General features: G+C 38.7%; 1 protein-coding gene across 1 annotated transcript in view; it reads left to right on the top strand.

Moving 5' to 3' along the window:
• Window positions 1–25,746, top strand: part of SVEP1 (sushi, von Willebrand factor type A, EGF and pentraxin domain containing 1) — a 123,153-nt gene that overhangs the window by 16,267 nt on the left and 81,140 nt on the right. The window contains exons 2-4 of the mRNA XM_017816355.1: window positions 225–480; window positions 1,682–1,858; window positions 25,435–25,593. Of these exons, the coding sequence (XP_017671844.1) occupies window positions 225–480; window positions 1,682–1,858; window positions 25,435–25,593 (592 nt within the window). The remainder of the gene's footprint in view (window positions 1–224; window positions 481–1,681; window positions 1,859–25,434; window positions 25,594–25,746) is intronic.

The raw sequence follows: 25,746 nt of genomic DNA, 5'->3' as shown, positions 1-25,746 counted from the left end.
CTGTGATTTTGCAGATTGTGACTGCATTGTAAATTAGTGGTTGGCCTTGTTTAACCACAGGCTCTGCTTGCAGCTGGTTCACCTTTGTTATAGCGGGAGATCTTGCAAGGGCCTAATTTATCTGTATAATTCAAATAAAAGGAGTCACATCATGAGGGAAGTAATGTACAGATCAACCACTGTTAACTCTTTGCTGAGGTGTGCAATTTCATTTTCTCTTCCAGCAAATATTGCGGCATGCCCGTGGAAATTCCACAAAAGTGATATTTCTCATTACTGATGGATATTCCAATGGGGGAGACCCAAGGCCCATTGCAGCATCCTTGCGTGAATTTGGAGTGGAGATCTTCACCTTTGGGATATGGCAGGGGAATATCCGAGAACTGAATGACATGGCATCCCACCCAAAAGAAGATCATTGTTACCTTCTTCACAGTTTTACTGAGTTTGAAGCTCTGGCGCGCAGAGCTCTTCATGAAGGTATTAATGTACTAACGTCAGAAATCTACAGAGAGCAGAGGGGTCTGAACAGAAAGATCTCCAGTAGTGTCTTGCACTTACATGTCATGTAGTGTTGATTCCCTTTTGTTTCCTCGTACATTCTAGCAGAGGTGTTTGTTCCTCCATTAAAAGGATAAATTTTATTTGACTAACTCATCATAAACAAAATGTGAGCAAAATTCTCCTCGTTGATGTATATACGTATTTACATCCATTCAGCTCTTCATTTTGTCCATGAAGAACAGACTGTATTCTTAGCCTAACGTAGCTTGTGCTGGGATGGATGAACCTTACATGATTGCCCTCAAGAGGCACCTAGTATACACTTCAGGACTAGACATAATACCTTTTGGTATCTTACATAACAACAAAATTTAGTCTGCTCAGAACTGATTTAGAACTCTCTGTGTAAGAGTAAATACAGTTTGTTTTTATGACCTTATACATTCAGTAAAACTGGCAAGTGCAAGCGATAGAATGAGTTTGGACTGTGGTTTTACCCTATTTTAATCTGCTATATTCTAGAAAAAAAAATTCTTCCTGAAAAATAGAGCAGGTTTAGACAAGCGAGAACACACAATGAAACATTTGTTTGCAAGGCTTGACTGAGGCTTAGAAATGCATTTTCATGCCTTAGACTAGCCATTTGCATGAACTTGCTACAATTTTTAAAAACATGCGGCTTTTAAATAAGCAGGGCTTTACTGCCTTTCTGGTGCGTTACTTCTATCCTGTTTGTTCCCAGTAAGGTTGGATTGGTCTATGTGAATGTGCCAGAAGAAAGACTTGGGTTTTTTTGTGGTATGACCAACTGGTTACACATGCCATGACCAAATACTCTTCTGATGCCAAATCTGGCATCCACCAAAGCTGGGAAAAGCTGTCTCAACAGCTTCTGTTGGGAGTGAGACTGCGTTCTGGCAGTGTTAGACTGAAATGAAGCCAAGTGAAAAAATTTGAGTGCACTATGGATTTCAGTGAGCCTTTTTCCAGAACAAGGACACCAATTTATTTTCTTTATTACATTTTGAGCATAGCAAGGCTCTGCTTCACGCTGATGTCACTACTGCTTAGAACTGGAACTTAGGGTTTTTAACAAACATTCCACTAGTGGCATAGTATGAGGCTTGTGTGAGAACTTCTGTTTGAATTTTTTGTTAATAAGTTAATACTATTTCAGACCTACCCTCTGGCAGCTACATCCAAGAAGATATATCGCATTGTTCCTATCTCTGTGAGGCAAACGAAAACTGCTGCGACGTCATGGCAAGCTGTAAATGTGGTACTCACACTGGCCAGTTTGAGTGTATATGTGAAAAAGGGTACTATGGGAAAGGACTACAACATGAATGCACAGGTGAGTCTCATGTCTCAGTATTTGGGTTTCTCTGTATGCCCTGAATACGTGGCTAATCCAGTTGAGAGTGAAAAGATTGGTTTGGGATTATGGATATGAACCTGGATCAGAATGCGTCCAAGTCTGGAAGACCCTCTGACTGAAGACACAGAATAGCTCTAGCAGTTAAACTCACCTCATACCTTGTCTTCAGCAATAGCTCAAAGAGATGCACAGGAAAGAGGTAAGAATCGGGCAAATGTTCTGACAAAGTAAAACTTCCTTAAAACGCAGCACATCAGAAATTTGTTACTAGGAGTTTACCAAGTCTCAGGTAATATGTTTTGCTCATAGTACCTATTTCCTTCATGAATTTTTCTAATCACATTTTGAGCTTTCATAAACTTCCCTGTTTGCAGAGGGGCTATATATCTGGATCTTGGCAGGATAAATTCTTGGCAAAACTTACAGTCAAGTAAATATGCTTTAATTCCCTCATGTTGACTTTCAATTACTAAAGAGGAAGAAAGCATTTGGGTCACTAAAGAGAAACTTGTCATCACATTTTGGTGAGATTGTTTTTGTTACTACTTTTTGGAAATGTCCTTTTAATAGTATGCATTCAAAGTCTATGGTTAAAATGATGGCACTTTACAATTATTTGCTGAAGTATTGTATTATATTATATTCCCTGCCAATTAACACATTCTAATTCACTTAGTGCTTCTGGAACACCTTTCCTTTGTTCTATAGGCAGGCAGGAATTCACTGAGGTTTGAGTGCAACATCTGTAGAGGAATGTAGTTCAGAATTGATGTCAGCACTGGCACATGGCATCAGAATCATATTTTATGTAAGTGGGTGCAGCTTCCTTGTGTGCTCAGTTAACTCTTAACAAAGACTATTCCATTTTGCTTATTTTCAGTTGTAAATCTAATTTATTTTAAATCAAATTTTCATAGTATTTTTTTCATTTGTCATTAAAGTCAATTTCCTTCACCTCAGGTGCCCTAGTAATCTATTGAAAAAAATAGATACAGCATTTCTGCCTCTATCAGTAGCTTGTGTCACTAAATATTGTTTTGAGCTATTCCTAAAAATAATGGGCCATCAAAAAGACTCTTTTGATGCGGTGAGCACACCTTTCAAGCACCACCAAAACTGGTAAAAGTCAGATGTCTTTAAAGGGATGCTTTGCAGCTGCAGACAAAAGTTGCATTTTTACTTCTTTGGCAGGTGCTTCTGAAATAAGTTTGTAGAAGGGGGTTGTATTAGATGATTGCAGCCATCTGCTGTGTATGTGAAAGTAATTGAAGTTGCATACATGTATTTTAGGGGGAATTTGACCTGAGTAACTCAAACCTGTTCTTTATGTCTGCTCTGTTCAACTGCTGTATTCTTCAAGACAGATTAAAAAAACGTAGAGTATGTGTTCTTTGAAGGAAAAATGGCCTATTTTGAAATCTTTTATTCTGAAAAGGATTCCAACCTTTTTTTTTTTTTAACATTTCACAGCTGAGCATAGCTGTGGGTTTGTAAAGCTGTTGACTGGTAAAGCATAAGGAATCTTAAGAATGCATCTTAACTTTTCTTCACTGTATAATGTGCAAGAGGACTTGTGGCAAGTTTACAATGACAGGACTTCAATTTTAATTGAGCTACTTTTAGCTTTTGTTTGGTTAAACATGCAGATAGTCCACTAGCCTATGTTTGTTTAATACAGTAAGACTTTTTTTAAACAGTTTTCATTGAGATGGGAAATTGTTTTTCCGCTGTTATTTTTGCTATTTTTGCTATATTTATCTGTTATTTTTGCTATTTTGTTTATTTTCTGTGAATATTTTCTGTATGCACTTGTCTTCTGCATTATACCACTCTGTGGTTTTAAATATGAGGCATCAGAGGAACATGCAAAAATCGTCATAATAAAAATTCATAACTACCAGAAATTACTCTCTAGGAAGCTTCTATAAAATAAAATAGCCACATGCTTAGTACCGAAAAGTAGAAATTGGCTTCAGTGCCCTCCTCCTGTTCTTTGTAATAATGTTCATGATGTGCCACAGGAGGAGGAACAGACTGACTGTTTTCTGTTTCAAAAAGCAAACCAGACAAAAGCTTCTTGGCCCACACTAGGAGCTTCATGTGGCCAGAGATGTCTGTGACAATTGTGGCAGAGGAAGGGAGAGAGAGGAAGAAGGGAGGCAGTATTGTGGTCGGTCCCAAGTATTGTAAAGTACATGAACACCTCTTCTTCAATACTCTTCACTTTTTCTTCTCCTTCTTTCCCTTGATTACAAATATTGAGTTTCAAACTAGACAACCAAAGAAAAATTCAGAAATCAGCAAAAATAAATTTCGTGAGTTTCACTAAGATTGTGTCTTCCATTTCACCAGTAAAAAGGTGACCTGTTCAAGGTAACTGCACCTTTTATAGAAGAGTAAAACAAATGTCCAGATCTCTATTTGTGTCTTCTTCTCTGTCATAGAAGATTAGGATATACGTTTTTAACACAGTCTTTTCACAGGCTGTGGGTTTTTTTTGGCAAGACTCTTCTGGTAAAGTTCTATTTTAAGATACAAGATGATGCAAATAAAGGATGATACCCATCATGTTCATCTCATCAATTACTCCTAAGCCCAACCACGGTTACTGGAGAGATTAGGAAATTGTTGTATTATAACTACTAGTTTCTTTTATATAAAATGTAGACTCCATTTTCTGTATCCATGAAGATGATGTGTAGTTCACGGGGCAGAACTAGTAAATTAATTCCATGTAATCTAGGCTGGTTTTTTGTTCTTTTGTTTATATTTGGTTCACTGTTTGGCTATAATTATTGAAATGTAGAATTTCATCATAGATATGAGTATTTAATAGGCTGCTTAGGCTTTTATTTAGAAATATGCAGCATATCAGTCATCATATGCACAACCACTAGGGCAACAGTTTTTTCTTCAAAACACCACATGGTTTAGATCTGTAAAGAACCTTTCCAACAAAACCTGAAATAATATGAAGACTTTACTTTTTTTTTTTTTTTTACAAATTTTTATTCAGAACACATTCACTGAAAAGACTTTGAACTGAGAAAATGTAGGTCCAGCAAGGCAGGGGAGATTTGCATTTTCTGGTTTCTTGTGTTGTGGACCCAATTTTCAGCAGAGCATTTCTTCCATGAGATTTTCAGGATTGTTCCTGTTAAGAATGCAAAACAAACCCCGCTGTTCATAAATTGGATAGCTTTCGAGTTAGAAAAAAAAATTTGTGTTTAGTATATTACTAGCAGTTCTTTTCTTAGTCACACAGAAAGAACTTTACTTCCAGCGGTGATTCCAGGAGCCTAGTCAAAGAAAAGTAAACATCTCTTCTGCCATGCTGTCTGTTTCCTCCCTTCCTTTTGAGAGGAGCTTCTACCCCACAGGAGGCTGAATCACCCTTTCTCAATATTTCTTTATGGGAGCTGTTTCTTTAGCTATCTTATAGGAGTTACTGGCTTAATGAAGCTTTGCCAACCATCTTGAACTTACCAGACAGTACTTGGAAATTTTCACTGAGTTTACAAGATCCCTTCAAGTCCGAAGGGATCCATACTTAACAAGACATGTAATAACATACCTATATTCTTCAGTAGGTGCCTAGAATGAATCTGGAGGAGAACCACCAACAGCACTTTGAGATTCCCATAGACAGGGAGTGAAAAGAAAGCAAGAAAAGGACTGTGAAAAAGAAAGTGTACAAAATGTTTCCAGACATAGTAAGATTTCAGGCTAAATTTGCCTTTGAATCTGAAGGTTTGAATTAGTTCACAGAACTGCAGATTTTTAAGCTCTTAGAACTTAGGTTCTTGCTCTCTCACAAAGCAATGCTATTTAATGCTTTCAGTCATTGATTCTGCATCTTAAAACTTGGCAGAAGTTTGTTTTGATTCCTCTTTTCTCCTTTGCTTTTAATTTATAAATCAGAAAAATACTCTTCAGTTCTAACTTAGCTGTCACTCCAAGGAGGCTCCTTGTGAGACCTGCAGCAATTGAAAACTGACAAATTGAAAAAGGAGCCTTTCTTTGAGGAAAAAGTTAAATGGCTACTACTACTGTGTTGTTTTGTGTCACATAAACCTGCAGATCTTGATAAACAAAAAGAAGAAAGCAAATAAAAATTGTAAAGAGGATAAGTTAGAAAAACTTGGATTACAGCTGAGCAAGGAAGTTTGGATGTACATGCTTAATGAAGCGTTAATGTAATGCTTACAAAACCTGATCAGTTTGGAAAGACTTGGGGGTTAGAGTCACCTACTGTAGGGACAGAAAGGCTTTATTGGAGAGACCTTTTTCTGTGTACAACATCTGTCAGTCAGTGATTCTCTCCTTTTATTGAACAGTTCTCTAATCAGGAACCCATTTCTGTAACCCTTTGGGAGATGAGATAATTTGCTATACTTTACTCTTTGATTTGTAATTTATTTGTTTTTTAAAAATTATACTCCCAAATTTAGTCTTCTTTTGTTAGGGCTTCTGTTGAGTGACTTCTTGTCTGTGACAATATGCAGAGGTTCTGTTGTGAAAAAATGATTGGCTGTCATGTAAAGATGAGGGATCTAAACCAAGAGAAAGGATGCAAACTACTCGTGACTAAGCAATGGTGAATCAATGTCTAATTAATACTAGTAAAAATATTCCCTACTGCCATTCTATATATTTTTTTCCCCTTTTTTATAAATCTTGTGACTCTTTATGGGTAGCAGTTTGAGGATAACATTATGATGGTTAAATACAGAAGAAATGTAAATGTGTTTTTCTAGTGAGGGTATCCTTTTGTGATTAAACTCTGCAGTAACATGATAGGTGATTACGGGAGAAATGTAAATCGATCTGCTTTTCCACTGAGAGTGCTGGAAGACAAGTGGATGAGAAAGGTGAATATAAAAAACAAGTGCTATACACAAGGGTATGGAGATTTAGTAGGTTAATTATATTTTTAAAAATCTTTTCAAGACTTAATAATGCAAAACCATTAATAATTATTGTTTTCACAAAGACTGAAGAAAATGGCTTTTACAAGTATTTTGTGTGTAAAATAAATACATCTAGAAGCATGCAGACATGGTCTTCCAGATTTTTTACATTTAAATCTGCTTTCTCAAGAATTTGTTCCCTGAAGCCCAGCATTTCCTGCTTTGCTTTTGGAAATTCAGATAGAGGTTCTCCTACTTGTTGCTGTAGGAAGCAAAGCAAAGGGAGAGGGAAAAAATTATTTGGATGCTGCAAGATTTTTCAAAATGAAGCACACCATAGAGAAGAATTCCTTTGGTTTGATAATTTAAAAGCATGTCATTTCCCACCTTTACAATGTGCTTTATGAAGATGAAGATGGAAGCTTCTTTTGCTGAGTCCTTCAAGCCTTATGACCTTGTACCCATAGAGTGATACCAAAATGTTCCTAAGGCATGGTGTGTATGAAGTGATAACGGGTTTGTCAATTACTAAAGTGTTTCTTGTGGTAGTATAAAACCTCTATGATCTACTCTTCTTCTGAGAAGTCTGCGAAGAGAAACAGAAGCAAACAAGTGGGTTTTTTCCAGGAAAAAAAAACTGATGAGGTTGGAATTTTATTTTCTTTCTTTTGGAATCTAAATACTCACAAGTCAGGTGGGACAGATCATGCAGATTTTCTTGAGGGCTTTCATTTGTTTTCTTGGAGGATTGTCGCTCTGTTTAAGATAATGTGAACTCCTTAATTTCCAAGGTGGAATTTAAATCCAGATCCAGTCCATTAGTTAAAATCTTTAACAAACTCTAGAGTCAGACACTGAGCTCTGCAAACCATAATAAAAACGTCAAAGTTCTGATGTCTAACCCCAAGGGCTGTGCCTGCAAAATTCTAAAGAAGAAGCTTTTCTTAGTTAATTTGGTAAAAGTGTTTTCACATAAACAAATGGCACACGAAGCCTCTGGTGGTTTTTAACCATACCCATAGCTTTGATAAGCCAGTTGAAGTGGAACAGAATTTCCAATAATTTTAATGAGTTCTGGTCCTTGGAACCAAGTGACTCACTTTTCGCCCTTCAGCAGGCCTTGTGTATCAATTTAAATACATTTTCTGTTGCAAAAGCAAAAATTGTAAGTAACATGATAGCTAATACGAGTAACAAAGTTTCTATGGTATATATTTTTGTAACTCTGTACATGTCACTTGTTTCCTTTGAATTTTAAACCTAACTGTAGTGGAGAAAACACACAAAAACTAAAAAACAAACAAACAAACAAAAAAAAACCACCAACAACAAAAAAAGTATCAACACAAAGGTTTTATCTGCATTCCTGCACCATTTCTGAGGAAATTCTTTAAAAATTAAGCTGTAAGGTGAAGGTTCAATTTTGATATATGCAGACCAGAAAAGCCGAGGTGTAGTTTTACGTCTGTACAAGGTATTGAAAAACATCCCATCCTTTCAAACTAGATGTCATCTGAGGCTTTAGAAAATAAATTTCTATGCCCAAACTTTTGTTCTTTTGTAATAAATACAGAGATCTTTGTGAAATAGATTTGTGGTGCACAAGTTACCCTTTTTTCCTTATCTTAGAAGTGACTTGTCCTGGTCTCCTCAGAATGTCATGAAATAAATCTTCCAGACAAAGTACGGATGTGCAATTTGAGGAGAAAAATCAACCATTTGCAGGGCTTAAGAGGAGCTGAAACAGGCCTCTGATTAGAAATAGACATGACATAGAAATAGCCTCCAGCTTTCTGTGCCAATCAGACTTAGGCTCTCTGTGGAGCACCCAAGCTGTTCTTTGGCCACAATGCAAACATTACATGCAGTCATCCTAATGAAGAAGGCTCCAGGTGTAAATGCAGCACCAGCTAGGTTTAGCCTTTGGTCAAATGCCTGTAAAACCTTTACTATTAAGCCTGGGCTTTTCCCTGAGACTCTTGACAGGATAAAAAGCAAGTTCTCTTACCTTCATTCAAATTTTACATGATTTGAAAACATTTTCAGCTGAGTAGTCATGGGAGAGGTGATAGTTTACAAATCTTATGCTGAACACGCCTTCTTTAACTGCTTGAAATGTTCCTCAGCCAATTATCATTGATTTTTAAACAGTTTAAGCTCACACCATTTTAACCCAAGGATCCAAGGGAATGCCCTGAAGCTGTGTCAGGGAAGGTTCAGGTTGGATATAAGAAAAAGGTTCTTCATGCACAGCGTGACTGAGCACTGGAACAGGATCCCCAGGGAAGTGGTCACAGCACCAAGCCTGACAAGAAGCACTTGGATGGTACTCTCAGGCACATGGTGTGACTCTTGGGGATTATCCTGTGCAGGAGTTAGGAGTTGGACTCGATGATCCTTGTGGGTCCCTTCCAACTCAGCATATTCTGTGACTCTGTGATCAAGGGCCTTTGATAAGCCTTTGATGGTCTTGCAGATTTGAAAATCTGTTTCAGGATTGGGACTTGCATCATACCAGGCACTTATTGGAGTAGTTGTCCATCAAATCCCTTAATGAAAATCTTTCTACTGCAACATTCTTTTTTTACCTCTGTGGATCCCTTGGTGACATCTTGCCTTCTCTACCTTGTCAGAAATATATAGCCAGGATGTTTTCATAGACATGCATGCACATGTATTGTTCCTGAATTTGTGCTCTCTCACAAGTTAAAAGCAGACATCTTAGCATTCTGTGAGCTTTTAAGTAGCTCTTGTCTTAGTGAAAAAAAAAAAATCCTTGAAAGAGTGCATCGGGGATGAAACAACATAGCAGTATATAGCAAAGAGTGTTAATTTTTGAAGGGAGGAGAGAGATTAAGAAACTTAGAACTTGTTTTAATCAACTGTTTTGTCCGTGGCTCTCTAAGGCTCCAAAGCTTCACCTGTAACTACTTATGTCATTACCAGGATGTAACTTACTCTACAATTAACTTGTAATGTTTAGTGTTAGTGCCTGTACATGTGAGATTGTGAATAAGTATCAGGATTTCTAGCTCATAAAGTTGCTCCCAAAGTCATGTCAAAGTTGATTCGTTTAACTAGACTGGAGCATAATGCTCTTAATGTGATAAAATCAGGCATCCCGTGTCTCTGCATTTGGATTTTGGTGGATTATATGCAATGTTTTTGTCACTTAGACAAATTTGACTCTTAACTCTCAGAATCAATTTTGAATTTAACATGGAGTTTAGGAATATTTTCATTTTGTTTTAAATCCTTGTCTGGACTTATGCTGTGAAATTCACTCTACCCAGGTCAGTGAGTATTTGCAGAGTGCTTTCTCTGTAAGAATGAGTTCTGTTCCTTTCAACATTTTAAACAAAATCTTCTACTTTTGTCCCAATATGAAAGAACTATTTTGTGTAAAATGCAATTTGCATCATTTGCGAATGTTCGGAGGTAATTTTTTTATTTTTCATGGTTTCACTGAGAGAGAGAAGACAATATAGAAGCAAAGGTGCACAAAGCTCATTGGGTCAAAACCTGTAGTTAAATAAGAGATTTGTTTGCAGATTTTGACCTAAGCAAAGCCTTTCAAGGGTTATGTACCCAAAAGGCAATAGACGTGGTCCTTCCACTACCTTTTGTCCACTTGGCTACCACCATCATAAGAAAATAAAACACGATAGTGAGAAGGGTTGAGATGGCTTTTCTGTTGCCTCTTCTGTGCAGCCCTGTCCCACTGACATCTCTGGGCGCTCTGTGGAAAACTGTCTGGCAGGTTCCTCGGATCACTTCACTTCAAGGAGGAACCCTCTCTGTCTTCTGCAGCTATGCTCCTCACTCCCTCCTGCTGTGCACATCCTCTGTTTCTTCAGCTGCAGGGGTCCAGAAGTACTTCAGGTTCTGGTACCACTTGAGCAAAGGCAGTGGGCAGCAAGAGGAGTATGTTGGAAAAAACACCTTGATGAATATGGGTCAAAAACCTACTAAACTTAGAGCAGAATTAGGTCATGTGAGTTTCAGATATTCTGTTATAAGCTTAATATATCTGCCAAGTATTCAACAGCCAGAGTGGAGCAGTTTGGTTGACTGTCTTGTAAGCAGCCTTCTTTTCTTCTATCACTCTAAAAACTTCTCTCCCAGAAACAATACTAATTGCATAGCAGAGTGTGGTCTGGTCCCTTGGGAATGAGAAGGCAGCAGTACAGATCAGTTTCATCAAACAGGAAATTGGTTTCTCCTGGTTCTATTTGTGTTTTGATGAAAAGAGAATCAGGACTGTGCACATAAATGGGAACCTATTCAGGCCAAAACCCTAGAGTTTAATTTGTTACCATGCAAAACAAAGCCAGAACAGCAACTCACTCTTCCAATACGGTTTGAGAAGTTCATTTTTTTTCTCCCTAGTCTGAAATTTATTGAATAGGAAGTATTTTAGTCGGCAAGAGCGGGAAGAATTAATGGACCTTGAGGTGGGTGGGGAGTTGAGAAACATTAATTTTTCTAAGTGTGTATAACGTAGTTAAACATCTAGCCTAATTTTAGTCGTGTCATTAGATATAATTTGGACCTGACAGATTTGAAACAAAACCCAGTAAAATTAAGCACTAAATTGCAGGTTTTTAGCAGTGTAAACCATAGAGGAATAGCAAAAATCTCCATCTGTGTGACTGATTCTACACAGAGCTGCACCCATTGTAAAAACCTAAGATCTGGCTCCTTCTCCTGACCGTTACAAAAATCTGCTGGGTTGTTTGTTTTTTTTTCATGGTATCAAAAGAAACATTCTGAGGATAGCTAAAAAAAAAGTGGAGTTTTGCCCCAAAAAGTTCAAAGAAAGGGTGTTCCCTTGTAAATGCTAGTAAATACCCATACAAAGTTTCCATGTCCTTGTGGCATATAGTTTGTTTCTCAAACAAAATTGCCAGAAGATAAAATACAAGAACTTTTCTACACTGTGGCTACTAAAGCCGCATGTCTTTTTCCACAGGCTATTGCCATTAATTCTAGCCTGTTTTTTGGTTAGAGCTTCACAGATTAGTTAAGAGTATAACATTTCTATAACTATTGTCAGTCTTCACTTTAGCTCCAGTTTTTAGTTTTATGGCAGAAAAGTGCTTGCTACATTCTCTCTGCATTCCCCTAAAAAAACCTCTTCATTTGAAAGTACACATAAGTAATATTTAAAACTGTATCAAGATAGAGACAGGAAATACAAGTGTTCTGGTCCAGTCCAGTTTGGAGGAGCTCTAGTAATTTTAAATGCAGAAGATAACTGTTTAAATCTTCTGGATCTGTTTTACCTCTGTGACACAGCAGTACCATGAGTCTCAAGACAGCAGGTATGAAGAGGAGTTTTCTTGCAGGAGTATGAAGTGCTTCAAAAGTCACTCAGGTAACTCAGTTCATAGGACTAAGTTTTTCTAAATACAAGGAGGGGGGTGGGGGGCTGAGTAGCCTTATTCTGAGAAGTCATGGCGCCAACACAGAACATAAGGAATGCTTGACAAGCTTCATGGTTATACAACAGAAGAGCTACATGTAGTGAAGGTGGTGTTTCTTTTAGACTTCTATTATTGTCTGTCTCACAGAGACATTAGTATGTGTACCTGAAAATACTCCGGTCCTTTAGCCCTATTGCTGCTGTAAGCTTGGCAAAGAATATTGCATGAAATGCAAATGTTGAATTTCCCTCTTTTTACAGTCTAAGCCTTTGCCTCAACTTTGTGAGTATCAGAATATGCTGTCACTTGCAAATCTCTTCACTTGAGTTTTTTTATCACTGTGAATTGTACAGGAGTAAAACATATTTTTTTTCTTCTGTTATTTCTGAATGGAAATTCAAAATGCAATGCCTTATGAAATGCAACACCATTTTTAAAACATGGTACTTCTGTGAGCATTCATATTCTTCCTGACTGGCCAAAAACACTTCAAAGAACTGTCACAGTGGCAGCACAGAGATGCAGGTTAGGTCATGGCACAGGAATACACAAAGGCAAGGGCACTTGGCCTTCATTAGTGACTTGATTTCAGCAATGACAGTAGCCAGGCTGTATTCATGTGTAGCTTTTTAGATGGACCAGTAGCCCACCTTGTGTCCACAGTCTAAACCTGTGAGAACAGAAGTAATGTGATCACAAAAAATTGGACTGAGAAGGACCATACCAGCATCAGACACTGAGGCACCCTGTGGCAGTATCTCTTTAATGTAACAGTAGCTGAGGTTTACCTTCTTTTCTACCTTTTCACTACTTAGCAGTGATGCTCCTTTTCAGTACTCATAAAATCATAAAACCATTTAGATCAGATAAGACCATTAAGATAACAAAATTCTGACAATTAACATAGCACTGCCTGTAGCACTAAATCTGATGAGAAACTTGGCACCAGTTCTGGATCCCTTTCCCCACCCACAGCGTGGGGGAGCCCAGTTCTAGTTCCTTTTCCATCTGAAGAACCATTCCGACGACGTCTTGAGGGAGGGGGAAGGGGAACTCCAGCGACAGGGTTTTTCAGGCCCCGAGCCTGGAGGGGAGAGGTGCCCTCCCCTCCCCCCAGCACCCACGTGGTCCCATGGCTGGTACAGAGACAGCACACCGGCGTGGAGAGGAGGCAAGAGAAAGTTTATTGTTGGGGATGTTACATTTATAGGGTTTAGGAGGATTCACAGAGTAACCAATTAGAAGTCCCAAGGGGCTTACAGGAACACCCAATCACAGGATGGGGTTAACAAGGTCCAATGGGAAACACCTCAGGACACCTTTCCCAGGACATTCCTGCATGGGAGATAACCTGTCCTGGGGGGTGTTGGGAAGAAGAAACACGTGTTTGCAAAGAGACCACAAAAGGCCATTTTAAGACATGTTTAAACAAGTTTCTCATCAGATTTAGTGCTACATCTGCCAAGTCCAGCACTAAACCATTTCCCTAAGTACCATGTCTACATATCTTTTAAATACCTCTGGGTTTGATGACTCCGCCGCTTGCCTGGGCAGCCTGTTCCTTTTGGTGAAAAAATTTTCATAATATCCAACCTAAACCTTCCCTCATGCCACTTCAGGCCTTTTCCTTTTGCCCTCTCACTTGCAACCTAGGAAAAGAGACTAACCCCCACTTCACTACAGCTTCCTTTCAGGTAGCTGTAGAGAGTGATAAGGTTCCTTCCAAACCTCCTTTTCTCGAGGCTAAACACCCCCAAGCTCTCTCAGATGCTCCTCATAACACTTGTGCTCCAGAGCCTTTTCCATCTTCATTACCCTTTAGACACACTAGCTCCTCAGTGTCCTTCTTGTAGTGAGAGACCCAAAGCTCATCCATGATAATGGCTCTCCTAGACTAGGTGCCAGAGGAGTTTGGCCTAGATGCAGTACTAAGCTACACTGTGGCCCCAAGAATGTGGTTTGCCTGGCCCTCAATTCCAGCTGAAAAATGAGGTCTCATGCTCTGCTAGCCTTCAGGATTCTGTTGTCTTCACTCTCTTGATAGCACTTCACCTTCACCAGCATTTCTTCAGGTGCTGCCTGGGAATTTTCCACTCTGTCACGGTCAAGAAGGCAACTTTGCACCCTGAGAGCATGTGAGAAGCTCCTTATCGCTGTCTTGTTCCCTTGTTTCTTTTCAACTACCTATCCCTCCCCTGTAACAGATGGAGGTGATGGATTACAGCTGTTACTTGTCTGGTTTTTGCTTCAAGGATGAAGCACAGACAACTACTAAAGGTAGTAAGTTCAAGGTCTGTGAATGCGATGCTCCCAAAAGCTGTATGTAACATCTTAAATTTCACTCCCAGTGATGTTAGAGATTGATTTATTCTCATTACTTTTAAAGTAATTTTGGGAGGCCTCCTACATTGAAATAGAAAGTGCAGTGCCTCATACATTCCTATATCAGAGAGTTTATAATTTGTCACTTGCATCCCTCACTGGTTCACAGTCTGCAAAAGCAACTAGCCAAGAACTTGGCTCCAGCTCATGAAAAACTGGGATACTTTTAGACAGAATTAATTATCTTGTGATAACTACCTAATTGTAATCAAGTAGTGTTTAGAAATAGATTTTCTAGCTAAATATCTGTGGTTTAATAATCACCTTGGGTTAAGTCTTGGTTCTATTAAGCAGTGATTTAATAACTATTGCTGCTTACCTTTGTTTTTCCTTTTTGCTTCAGATTGCAGTTAAGTGTTCCCTTCTTCTTATTCTCCATCTCTGCAGATGTAGATGGTCTTATTTATGACAAAAGAGCTTAGAAAAAGGGCATGCAATTAAAGGAGAGGGTAGGACCACAAACGTGGCAGACCTTTTATCTCCCTAAACATGCAAAGAATCTTGCTGCCCTTTAGAAAGAGAACAAGTGGTTCTGCCTCTTAAAGGTGGAAAAATTACCTTTGAAGCTGAGAAGAGCATGGAGAAGTAGGGCCCACAGCAAAGTTTCACTTAGATGTGCAGAGAGGTTGAGCCTCTGACAGTTCTTGAGACAATCTCGCTCTGCTGTTTTCCTCCTCCCTTTCTGACAACAGCAGTAGGGTATTTCATTCTAATTTAAACAGCTGCCCCTCAGTAAAGACCTTGGATGTCACAGGTTGCTACTTTAGCACATTTGGTCAATACTGACAAGAAGAAGGGGCCTTAGAAACACATGACTTGCTACCCAGGGATTCCTTCTTTATGGGAGAACTCCTGCATTGCAGAAAATCAGGCCTTTGCAGAAGGGATGGAGACCAGTTTTTTGGCTGTCTAGTGGGGGATACAAAAGTAATGTTCAGAAATGTTTTAATGAAAGTTCTTCACAGAAGGAAGCTTCTGTGGTCTGCGGTCTGAGATCTGAAGGCTAAGGTCTCAGGGTGTGTGTTCGGTTGAAATACTGCAACATAATCTTTTTTATCTTTCAGCTTTTTTAGTATAGTTTTCGCAGTGGTGAAGTTCACTTTGTTGGCAGTCACAAGACTTAGTACTCAAAAACCATTTCTTCAATTCAGATCTGAGGTGACCCTTTTCCTTGCAGCACACATTGCCTTAGAAAGAGTCAGATATGTTCTTCAGGGCTTCCTTTGTATCTCGCAAAGAAATGAGAGGGGAGGGCAAAGCAAAATGGGGAAAATGAAGTGAGAAGCAGTCACTTTTCCAAATGTTTCTTGAGCAGTTAATAGTGAGCATAATGATTTAGTTATCTCAGTGCTCTTGCGTTCCACAAACAAGACCTTTTTTTGATCTACATATTTAGATAATATTAAAATAATTCAGAGGACCCCGTCAATTTCCATAAGAGTTTTGCTTGAGGAATGGAGAATGGGATTTATGGCATTTTTCACAGTAAATCATGGGTATCAGGAGTGATTCCAAGAATTAAGCAGAAACTATAACATCAAGATTAAACAGTTTGCTGAACTCTACACAGGGATAGCTGGGCTAGTTTCACAATATCTAAAAAAATAATTGGCAAAACCACCACTTTTTATTGCCTGGTTATGGGCCTGAGCCACTGCATGTGCTTCAGCCATCTTAAGTTAACCAAAAGCTGTGTTTCCTACCCTGGGCTGCTAAGTAAATAAACATGGAAATAGTGACATATGTTCTCCATCTGCACAGTCATGTGGTATATCTTCAGTGCTCAGAAATGTTACTTAATAGACATATAATCAGTGTTGTTGAAAAGTATATTTGATGATAAAAATAAGGGATGTGGAAAACAGGCCAAGTTTGGCACCTAATGCAGTAGTGACAGTTTATTTAAAGGGTCTGGCAGAAATGGCTTCACTTTCCTGTTTATAATAACTTTTACTTGCTGCATTCCCCATCTGTGATTGAGCAACGGGAACTGCTCTGATCTGCAGAGAAAAGAGGCAGAAATAGGTATCTGGTTTGTTGGGGGGGTTTTATCTCCTTGATCATATGAACCAGCAGCTGCGAGGAATGGGTGTTGGAGGCAACAGCAGAAAGGGAGCATTTCACATTAGACTAGTAAAAGGATTCAGGAACATACAGGGCTCTACTAATATTTTGCCAGAGAGAAAATTCACAATTTTTGCCTGAATGAGAAGGGGAAAATCTGAGGATATGGAATCTCTCAACTACTCCAGGATTCCTCCCACAACTTGCTGCTCTCTGGAAAGCCGGTTTGGTCATTCAGTTTGATCAGAGAGTAATTTTTAGTTATATTAAGTCCCAAGAATCACTGAACACAAAACTATTCAAGTTGCTGAATTGGTGAACACAGTGGAAATGAATCTTGAACCACCAGGCACGTTCTTCACTGCATAAACCTCCCAGTGCTGTGAAGCTTCGGGTGCATGCTTTGCCGACTTCTAAACCCCAGTCCCTTATTTTGTTTAAATTGAGGAATCCCAGGAGAAGGTGATGTGTAGAGTTAGCTGTAACATAAGCCTCTTGCTCCCTGCTTCTGGAAGAAAGAGTGGGCTATGCTGAGCAATTGCTGGCTGTGTTGTGATTTCAGCATGTCCCAAGAGTCACGGGCAGTGGAGTAGATTCTCACTTCTGTCCGGATTCCTCTGGGTGCAGCACATTAGGAGTTGTTCAAGAACCAGTATTTCCTAAATAGCAGGAAGCTACACAGAGCTCTTAGAATAGTACTATTTAGAGTAGCATGGGCTATCATATCAGCAGTGATCAGGGTTTGCTGAGGAATGTGTGCCTGTGATCATGATAAATGCCATGCCCAGAGGAGCCTACTATATAGTAGTGCTGTTCTGAGCAAAGCATTTTCAGAATTTATTTTCCCTTTTAAGTAAGGGTCCAATTGTATGTGAGGTTTTAAACACAAAACCTTCATTTGCACATAAGTAAATTCATAAATAATCTCTATTTGCATAGCAAACTTTACACAGTTAACTGAATTAGTTTCCCAGAAAGACCTTTTTGTAGTTTTGAAATTTGTTTTGTACTTTTAGAAATACTGAGTAAGATGAGGACAGAAATCAGTATTCAAGCTCTAAAAATCAAAAATGCTGGCATGAGCTGATGCTCTCAGCTGATAGGCATGTGTATGTTTGCTTTGGGTATCCCCACCAAATATATCACCAAGGCTGGATTTTATGTCTATGCAAACAGCAAACCTGTGAACTGTCTAAAATGCCACTAAGACTTAAACCAAAAGAGCTTCATTTCAATACATGAATGCCATTTCTGTGTATATATATATTGCACAAGTTGTCAGGATCTGTCTTGTGAACATGTAGCTTGAATGAAACATGGGTAGGCTTCTTCTAAAGTTACAATACCATGCATGGAATCAGGATTTTCTTTTTCTATTCTTGAATAAACCACATCCTTTGAAACAAAAAGAGATGGTACCTTCTGTAAGTGCATATATAGTAGTCTTTGTTTCTATCATTGTAAAACATTTAAAATACATCTAACAGCTCTGTGTCCTTACAGTGCAGGTGTGGCTCAAGTATGAATCTGTTTAAGGCACTCACCATGCTTCTAATGGGTAATGGTTGGTCTGCTTTTTAAAAAAGAGTCTTAAAACTGGGCATAAATGGATTTTCTATAAATTCTCAGTACTGCTGTGACCGAAGAGGATATTTTGCAGTCAGAATCATTGCTTTGCAGTAATCCTTTCTGAATGTGCTGGCCCCATGCCTACCCAAGGATGCTCAGCACAGTTGTGGCTCACAGCCGGACCTCCCTGTGGAGAATGTCCATGTAGGCTTCCTAACTTTTACAAGCAGTGGTAGCTCTTGGGCTTACCATTCTTCAAGCAGGCAGATTGTTCTCCACATTGCGGATGCTTGCGGTACTGGGACAACATGTTCACCCAAGAGACTGCGTCTCTTTCCAGGCAACTTTACAATTCTTCTGCCCCATGGGAGAGGACCCAAGATCCTTATTTTTATCAGGAGTAAGCTTTTTCCTCTTTTCAGAGGAAAGAGTTTCAGTTTGTTATGACTGTTTAAAGTGCTTAGAGATCTAGAGGTAGTGTCATTGCAAATTCTGCAAATTCTACTTGGTATTGGAATATTGCAGTTTGAATGTCTGTAAACTCAATTAAAGGGTTTGAATGAACCCCTCCCTATATATCATATATAGAAGTACCTAAACTTCTGAGTTGTTTCAGACTGCTGTCCCTGGTTGAGAGGAAATTTGTAAATCTAATAAAGAGATGGATCAAAATACATCTAATGGGAACAGAGACGACATCTAACTTGTAAAACTGCTAATCATGTTGCTGTGAGAAGGATGCTTAAGGAATACTGACAAAGAGTAGATGGGTGAGCAGGTTCAGTGCTGTCTGAAATTAATTCAGAGCACATGCTGGGGATAACAGGAGATATTAAAGAGTTGGAGAACATGCTGAGACTTAGCAGAAATCTTTTCCTGATCCGTACACGTAAACACAAGCTACTCATTTTCTTTCACAGTCTTTGTACAAGTCACACATGTCAAATGTTTAGCTAAAGCCACTTCCTTGCGTATTTTTGTAATCATAGCATGCTCCTGCCTTGTTGTTTTGGGTTTTTTTTGTAGCATCGTACATTTTGCAAACTGCAGAATGGTGAATTACAGTATCTGCCAAAGGTTTAGATTTCTTTCTCCTTAGCTTCCTAAAGGCATTTCACATGCAGAATGTGGCCAACCTGACAAACCTACCATAATAGAAGATCTTAAGTAAAACCGCCTTCCCAGCTAATGAAATGTGCAACAATAGCTGTAGTTTCTGGAGGTAGTGTCTAGGATAGAGACCCAAAAGTCTTTCAGAAGCAGACCTTCATGTGTAGGTCCAGTAAGATATATTTCAGAGGCCTATTTTTCTGCTAGCCTAAGCCAGGGGTGGCTTGTAAAATAGTTACAGCAACAGCCGAGAGATATCCCTGTGAAATACATGGAGATGGCAGAGGACTGGGGACTATCGTGCAATCATGGCTTCTGTCAGTATGTGTCCCGTGTTATTCATCTTCTTCCCTTGCAGAGGCCATACACAAATGAACGATGCAGCAGCAGCAGGATGATTTTTGGAGACAGGAGGGAAGTTTGAGCAGTACCGCATGCTAGTACTAGAGGACATGCCAGACTCATCTTCTGCAGCAGCAGCTGTGAAAGTCTGTGGCTGCATGGTGTGGAACAGGGATCTCCATTTTCCCCGTGATAGCATGCCTTATTCTTGTAAAGCATATATTCATTGTGGCAAATGTAAAACATGACTAATGGCAGATACAGCTACCAGAGCACTTGTTTCACGCACATGAAGGTCAGGCTGACATATTTTCTAATTTTCAGGGGGTTTGGTTGTTTTTTGGGGAGGTTTTTTTGTGGGTTTGGGGGTTTTGGTTGAGTTTTTGGTGGTTTTTTTTTGCTGTTGCCAAGGCATAAGATTCTTAGATGAAGTAAGGCAGTGGGGTACAGACCCCACAGCTTCAGACTACGATTCTCCTCCAAGGACATAAATGTGGGTTAGCTTGATGTTTTGGTTGTGGATCTTCTACATAACTTCCAATAAATGAATAAAAATACAAGGCAGTATATGTCAGGTCAAACATTTACACAACCAAAAATCTCCTGTCTCTTTATGTCCAGTAACAAAAACTAAGGAAACAGGGAAATAATTGAATACAAACATCCAGTGCTCATCACTTAGAAATTCTGTAACCTATGAGTTGCATCATTTTTTGTGAACAACAGCAAACGAAGTAAGAACAAGTGTCTGTGGAATACTCTGATTCTGGGATAGATCTGTTGAATATGTATGCATGTAATCAGTGTCATAAAAGTAATTACCATAGCATAAAACCAGTTTGATTAAATGGAAAACTAGGCTTTCTTTCCTCTTTCCTCAGAAGTTTGGAGGCTAAGTTATAAAGACTATTTGTGATTTGCATCAAGGTGTCATTTCATTCAGGCTTTGCACTTATGGGGAAAAATGAGAATTACAGACTACAGTCATCAGAATAGCTGTGTATGAATAGAGCTCAGGTCGCTGCAGGAGAGAGCAGAATATTGCCTCTCTGATTCCTGCTGTATCCTGCAAAAGATAAACTCTTAATCGGATCCTTCATTAGCATAAAGTGTGGAAAAAACGGCTCGTGTCAGGGATTACTTAGTAAATGTAGTTAGTGGGAGAAATTATGCATTGAAGAAAATACAAAATCCCTCAAATTAATCTTTGAAATACATGGAGTTTGACTCTCCTCTCTCTTAACACTGGGATAATTGAAGAATAATTCCATTTCAGTGACTTAGTGTGCTAGTGTAGTTGGAGAGGAAATTGAGTTTGCCTGCTCTCCCAGGATTTTAAAAGTCTTACATTTTTAAGGCAGAATTGTGTATCCTAAAATTTGTACTTGTACCTTCAAAGGAAGAATTGTATCCTATATCACAGCGTAGAATCCTTTGACACATGATCTCCAACTATTTAAATCCAGAGTGGAGTCTTTATGCTATCATGAGGGTTCAATACTGGTTGGCTTAGCTTTGCCACTGGCTTTAGTATTTGCAGTTTTAAAAAAGCCAGACTGGGTAATAATTGTTTGGTGAATCTCTGAAATATACCTTTGTTTATGTTGTCACTTTTACCATGTTAAATTCTTCATGTGTGAAGATTAAAATGTCAGATGTTTCCTTATTGTAGGCAGTCAGGGCAGGATTCCTACTGAATTTATAAGTCTGTCTTTTAATTTTTTAGTGGACTTCCCTAACATTCTGTGTTCATTGTTCACCTTGAAGCAACATCTTGACATATGCTGTCAATACAGTTAGTTGACTGAAATGTTTTTATGTCTGCCCATGGGTCTTTGTTTTCTGGCAAACCCATGTCATATTTCCTTTCTAGTGATTTCTTTTCTATGTGCAACTTATGCATAGGTAAGGAAGTGTGTTCCATTGGTGACCTAAGGTGTCGTGAAGCCCGTTAATGTTCAAAACCAGAAGAGACATGTTGGATTTTCTTAGAGTTTTTCAGTTAGTTGTATACCTAGGAGAACATAACTGAGGAGGAAAATGCAGGAGGCATGCTGAAGTAAGCATGTGTTATTTCATTATCATTTCTGGTCAGAAGGTTATTGCACTGTCATTACCACAGATAATAGAATCTGCATGTGAATTGTTGATCAGCTACCATTTTATGAAAGCAGATTGTTGTTGGTGACAACTTCAGTGTGCACTGTCTTTGTATACTTGGAGAGTTTGGGCCTTGTGCTTGTTTGAGTTACCACACTAATCCCTGCTTCCAGATATCCTGTAATGAGGAAGCAACCCTCTGGTGTAAATCAGCATTCACTATTCTCAAGAGGAGAATTATATTGAACAAAAAGAATTTTCTTGCCCCTCCCCTTGCTTCTGGGCAAAGAACAACATGGTTCAGGTATAGAAAGTAGTTAAATCTTTTGTTGAGCAAATCATGTATGGAGATGAGCACATAAGTTTCCTTTCTGTTTAAAACTAGTACTGTTAAATTTTTTTCCCCATTTTTTAAATTCTTGCCTTTTTTGTCACTCTTGAGAGTGCCAGATTGGAGCTTATTTACACTGGGGTTCATTCACACACTGTTTTGAGGCTTCTTGTACCATGACGTTGTTTGAAAGGAGAATCAAACCTTGAAAAAAAAGTTTAAATTATTTTTACAGATTAGCACTGGAGAATATGGTGCCTCCCTACAGTCAGTTTTTGACTGTGTAGAGTTAGTGGGTGCATGCTGGTGGACTAGAATGCAACAAAAATTTGACATTGCTTGATTCTTGGAGGAAAGCCCAGAGAGATACCTGTATGATCAGTCATGGACGGAGCCACACGTGCTCCTCAGATGTCCTTGCCCCTCAATCTCTCGCTTAGCTTGGAATGCATCACTGTGTGTATACTTGGGCCATGCTGTATTTCTCTCTGGAGCAGGAGAGGATGGGTCTGCAGTCTAGCTGGGTCAAGTATGGACAGTTCAGAGCAGATGGCCGAAGCTCTGCTCATCCACAACTGATTTTGGATTGTTTTAACATGAACTCTGGCCAGGCTAACCTTTGTGACTGTGATGGAAATTCACAGCGTGCTTATGCTCCATTCTTAAACCATCTCTTTGGCATAACAGGGTAGACTGTGTAATCTCACACGCTTGGAAATAGCTCTGTAACCTAGTGTTTGTTTTCTTGTGAAAATTCTGAATGTAACTCGTATGGAGTTTTGTAGTTGAATATGTCTAGGGAATATGTGGGATCAATGAGCAGTTCAGGGACTCAGACTTGAAGGAAATTCTACATAAAAAGCTGAGATAGAATATAGCTCAGCTTCCTGTATCGACAGTGATAAGCATTTGAAGCATTCAAAAAGAATCACGACGTTTGGGAAAACATGTTTTTCTCAGTAGAGACATTAATAACCATGTTAACAGTGTTATTTACCTCCTGCTGCTTCAGTGGAAAGAGCAAATTGTAAGTGTGATTTCAGAATTAATAATTTTCTTCAAAGCCAGACTGATTCAAAGCCCTAAGCAAATTACTGGGTTTATTGTTAAAAATGCTCACATCAGAAAATGGGTGATTATTTTCATACCAGAGTTCTCGAAACAGAAGCAGAAAATTGCTGCTGCTTCTTTATCTAAGCTGAGGTTGCAAGAAAGAGAGAAGTTAGGTTGGGGGTTTGTGGTGCGTTTTTTTTTTGGAATGAAACACAGTTTAGATGTCATTTTATATGCCACACAAGGAACAGAAGAGACTAATTTACTTCAACTGGCATATGGAGGGCAGCTTTGTCATACAGCAGGTCCCCTGTGATGCTTAATTTTCACTCTTTCCTGTATCCTTTTGGATGCACTTCATCACTTTGTGCTGCATACAGTTTTAAAAAGGATGCACAGAGACTTCCATAAAGTGCCATATGGAAGTGTTTCAGAGATTTCAGAGTAATACCTCTGATACCTTGCCATTTTGGAGGTGATCATCTGAAGCATGAAAGAATATTTCAGAAAGATGTAATGTCCAAGGTGGAAGTTTCTACACAGAAGAGATGAAAGAAGCAGTAACAGACCAAGAGGAATGTCTTGTGTGGGAAGAGCAGGTGAATTATAGGAAAGGGATTTTTTTTCCAAATGCTTTTCTGAAAGTCTCAAAACAAAATTAAAAATTCCCAGATAAATTTGATTGGATTTTTCTTCCCTACTTCCTTCCTTATATACTTTTTTTTGTATTTATATCCTTTACTGCATAGACATTTTCATTGTCTTCTTAAAACTGTGTTTAAAATACAAATTTGTGAATTCAATTTACAGCACACAAAATTGCCTCTTAACAATAAGCCACTCAGTTGCTTTTTTCAAAATAAATCTGCAAAGTTTTCTGAAAAGTGAACAAAAGTATTTTCTTTGGAAAAGAATCGTGCTTCTTCTGGAAAGAGTGACAGCTCTTAATATGGGCAGATTTTTTTGAGGTATATTCCATAAAATTTGGCTTATAAAAATAAATTCTCTCATGACAGAGTCAGAGTATCTTAGCACCTAACTTGCAAAACAGACAGAGCTGGTCTAATAACTACCAAGAAGAGACTGATGCTGACAGAATCTCCAAAATGCAGAAAATATAGTTCAATAGGAGAGAGTAGGTCCAGAAGCAGGGCACACCTAATTATGTAAGGAGGAAGGCACTTGAGGGTGTTTGTGGTTGTAACATTCTTTATACCATTCAGAGCTACATTAAATGATACAAACTGATTGTACTGAGGGGAGAATATGACAGCCTGATTTGCAGTCTGCAAGAGAAAGTGTGGCCATTTTGTTGACAGTGAAATTAATGGAGAGCTTTTTTGGCTGGGTTTCAGTGTTAATATTATGTAACTTTCTCAGAATATTTTCTGAACTTTTCATTAGGAATTAGGTTTTTCAGCACAAGTGTCCTTGAGTTCTGTTTCAAGTGATAATCTGATCAATCAATACTTTGCTTTAGCAGTACCTGTTGATTAGTCCCTCCCCTATTTCACACATAATCCTTGTGAAATAGATTAAAATAATTGTGGTTATTTCCTGAAGAGTAGAATTCAAGGCAGAGAGCAAAAAGATCCTATTTCACCAAATCTCTGCCTTTGAAGACATCTCCTGAATTTTTTTAAGGCTTGTGTGTGTAGGTGCACAAAATTAAAAATATGAAATGCAACATAAATGAGTGCAAAAGCTTCAGGGAGCAGTTGCTTTGATTAATTGCTTTGTTGTTTGTGCCTCATGCATTTTAGCACATATAGTATATAGATCATATATAATCATAATGTGTAAATCAAAGGCAGGGAAGTTTTGCTGGCTTATGTTAGCTCGTTACTACAAATCTGTATGCGTTACACTTCTGTGTAGTCTTGAATGGCAAGGATTTAGTCTGAACTAATTTCTTACACTTCTAAATCAAGAATGTCTTCATGAGGTCTGCACAGGTTTTGTCAGTAAAAATCTGGTGTGTCTTCTGAGACTTGAGTTTCTTTTCAAGGTGATTAGTCATGGACTTAATATCAGTCCCCAGACAGTCACTGTAGAGAAGTCCACCAAGTCTGGTAGGCATTAGATCACACCTTTTAAGAACTCTGCACTACTTTAAGTGGAGAATGCTTCTATCCTGAGTGACACTGGATATATTAGGAAGGAAGAAAGTAATGTAAAACTGTAAAGCAACACACCTGAAAAAATATGCTAGGTGAAAGGTTAATATCCTGAACTCCTTTATACCATGTTTTGTTTTGCTCAAAGCTTGTCCACCAGGAACATACAAGCCTGAAGGTTCACCAGGTGGAATTGGCACTTGCATCTCATGTCCCGATGAGAATCATACTTCTCCACCAGGAAGTACCTCCATTGAGGATTGTACATGCCAGGAGGGATATCGTGCTGTAGGACAAACCTGTGAAGGTAAGTGTTGCCATTCAGGAACAGAATAGTCCTGGAATGCACAGTGCAGTGCTGGGACAATTTTATTATGTGGTTTTGCACTGTGAAGGACATGTCAAATTGCAAATTCCCTGTGTCATTCCAAAACAGCAACAATACCAAGCCACAGTTTGA

The sequence above is a fragment of the Lepidothrix coronata genome, unplaced genomic scaffold (assembly GCF_001604755.1).
Source record: "Lepidothrix coronata isolate B3197 unplaced genomic scaffold, Lepidothrix_coronata-1.0 Scaffold55, whole genome shotgun sequence".
Lineage (NCBI taxonomy): Eukaryota > Metazoa > Chordata > Aves > Passeriformes > Pipridae > Lepidothrix > Lepidothrix coronata.
This window is presented reverse-complemented; position numbering and strand designations above follow the sequence as displayed.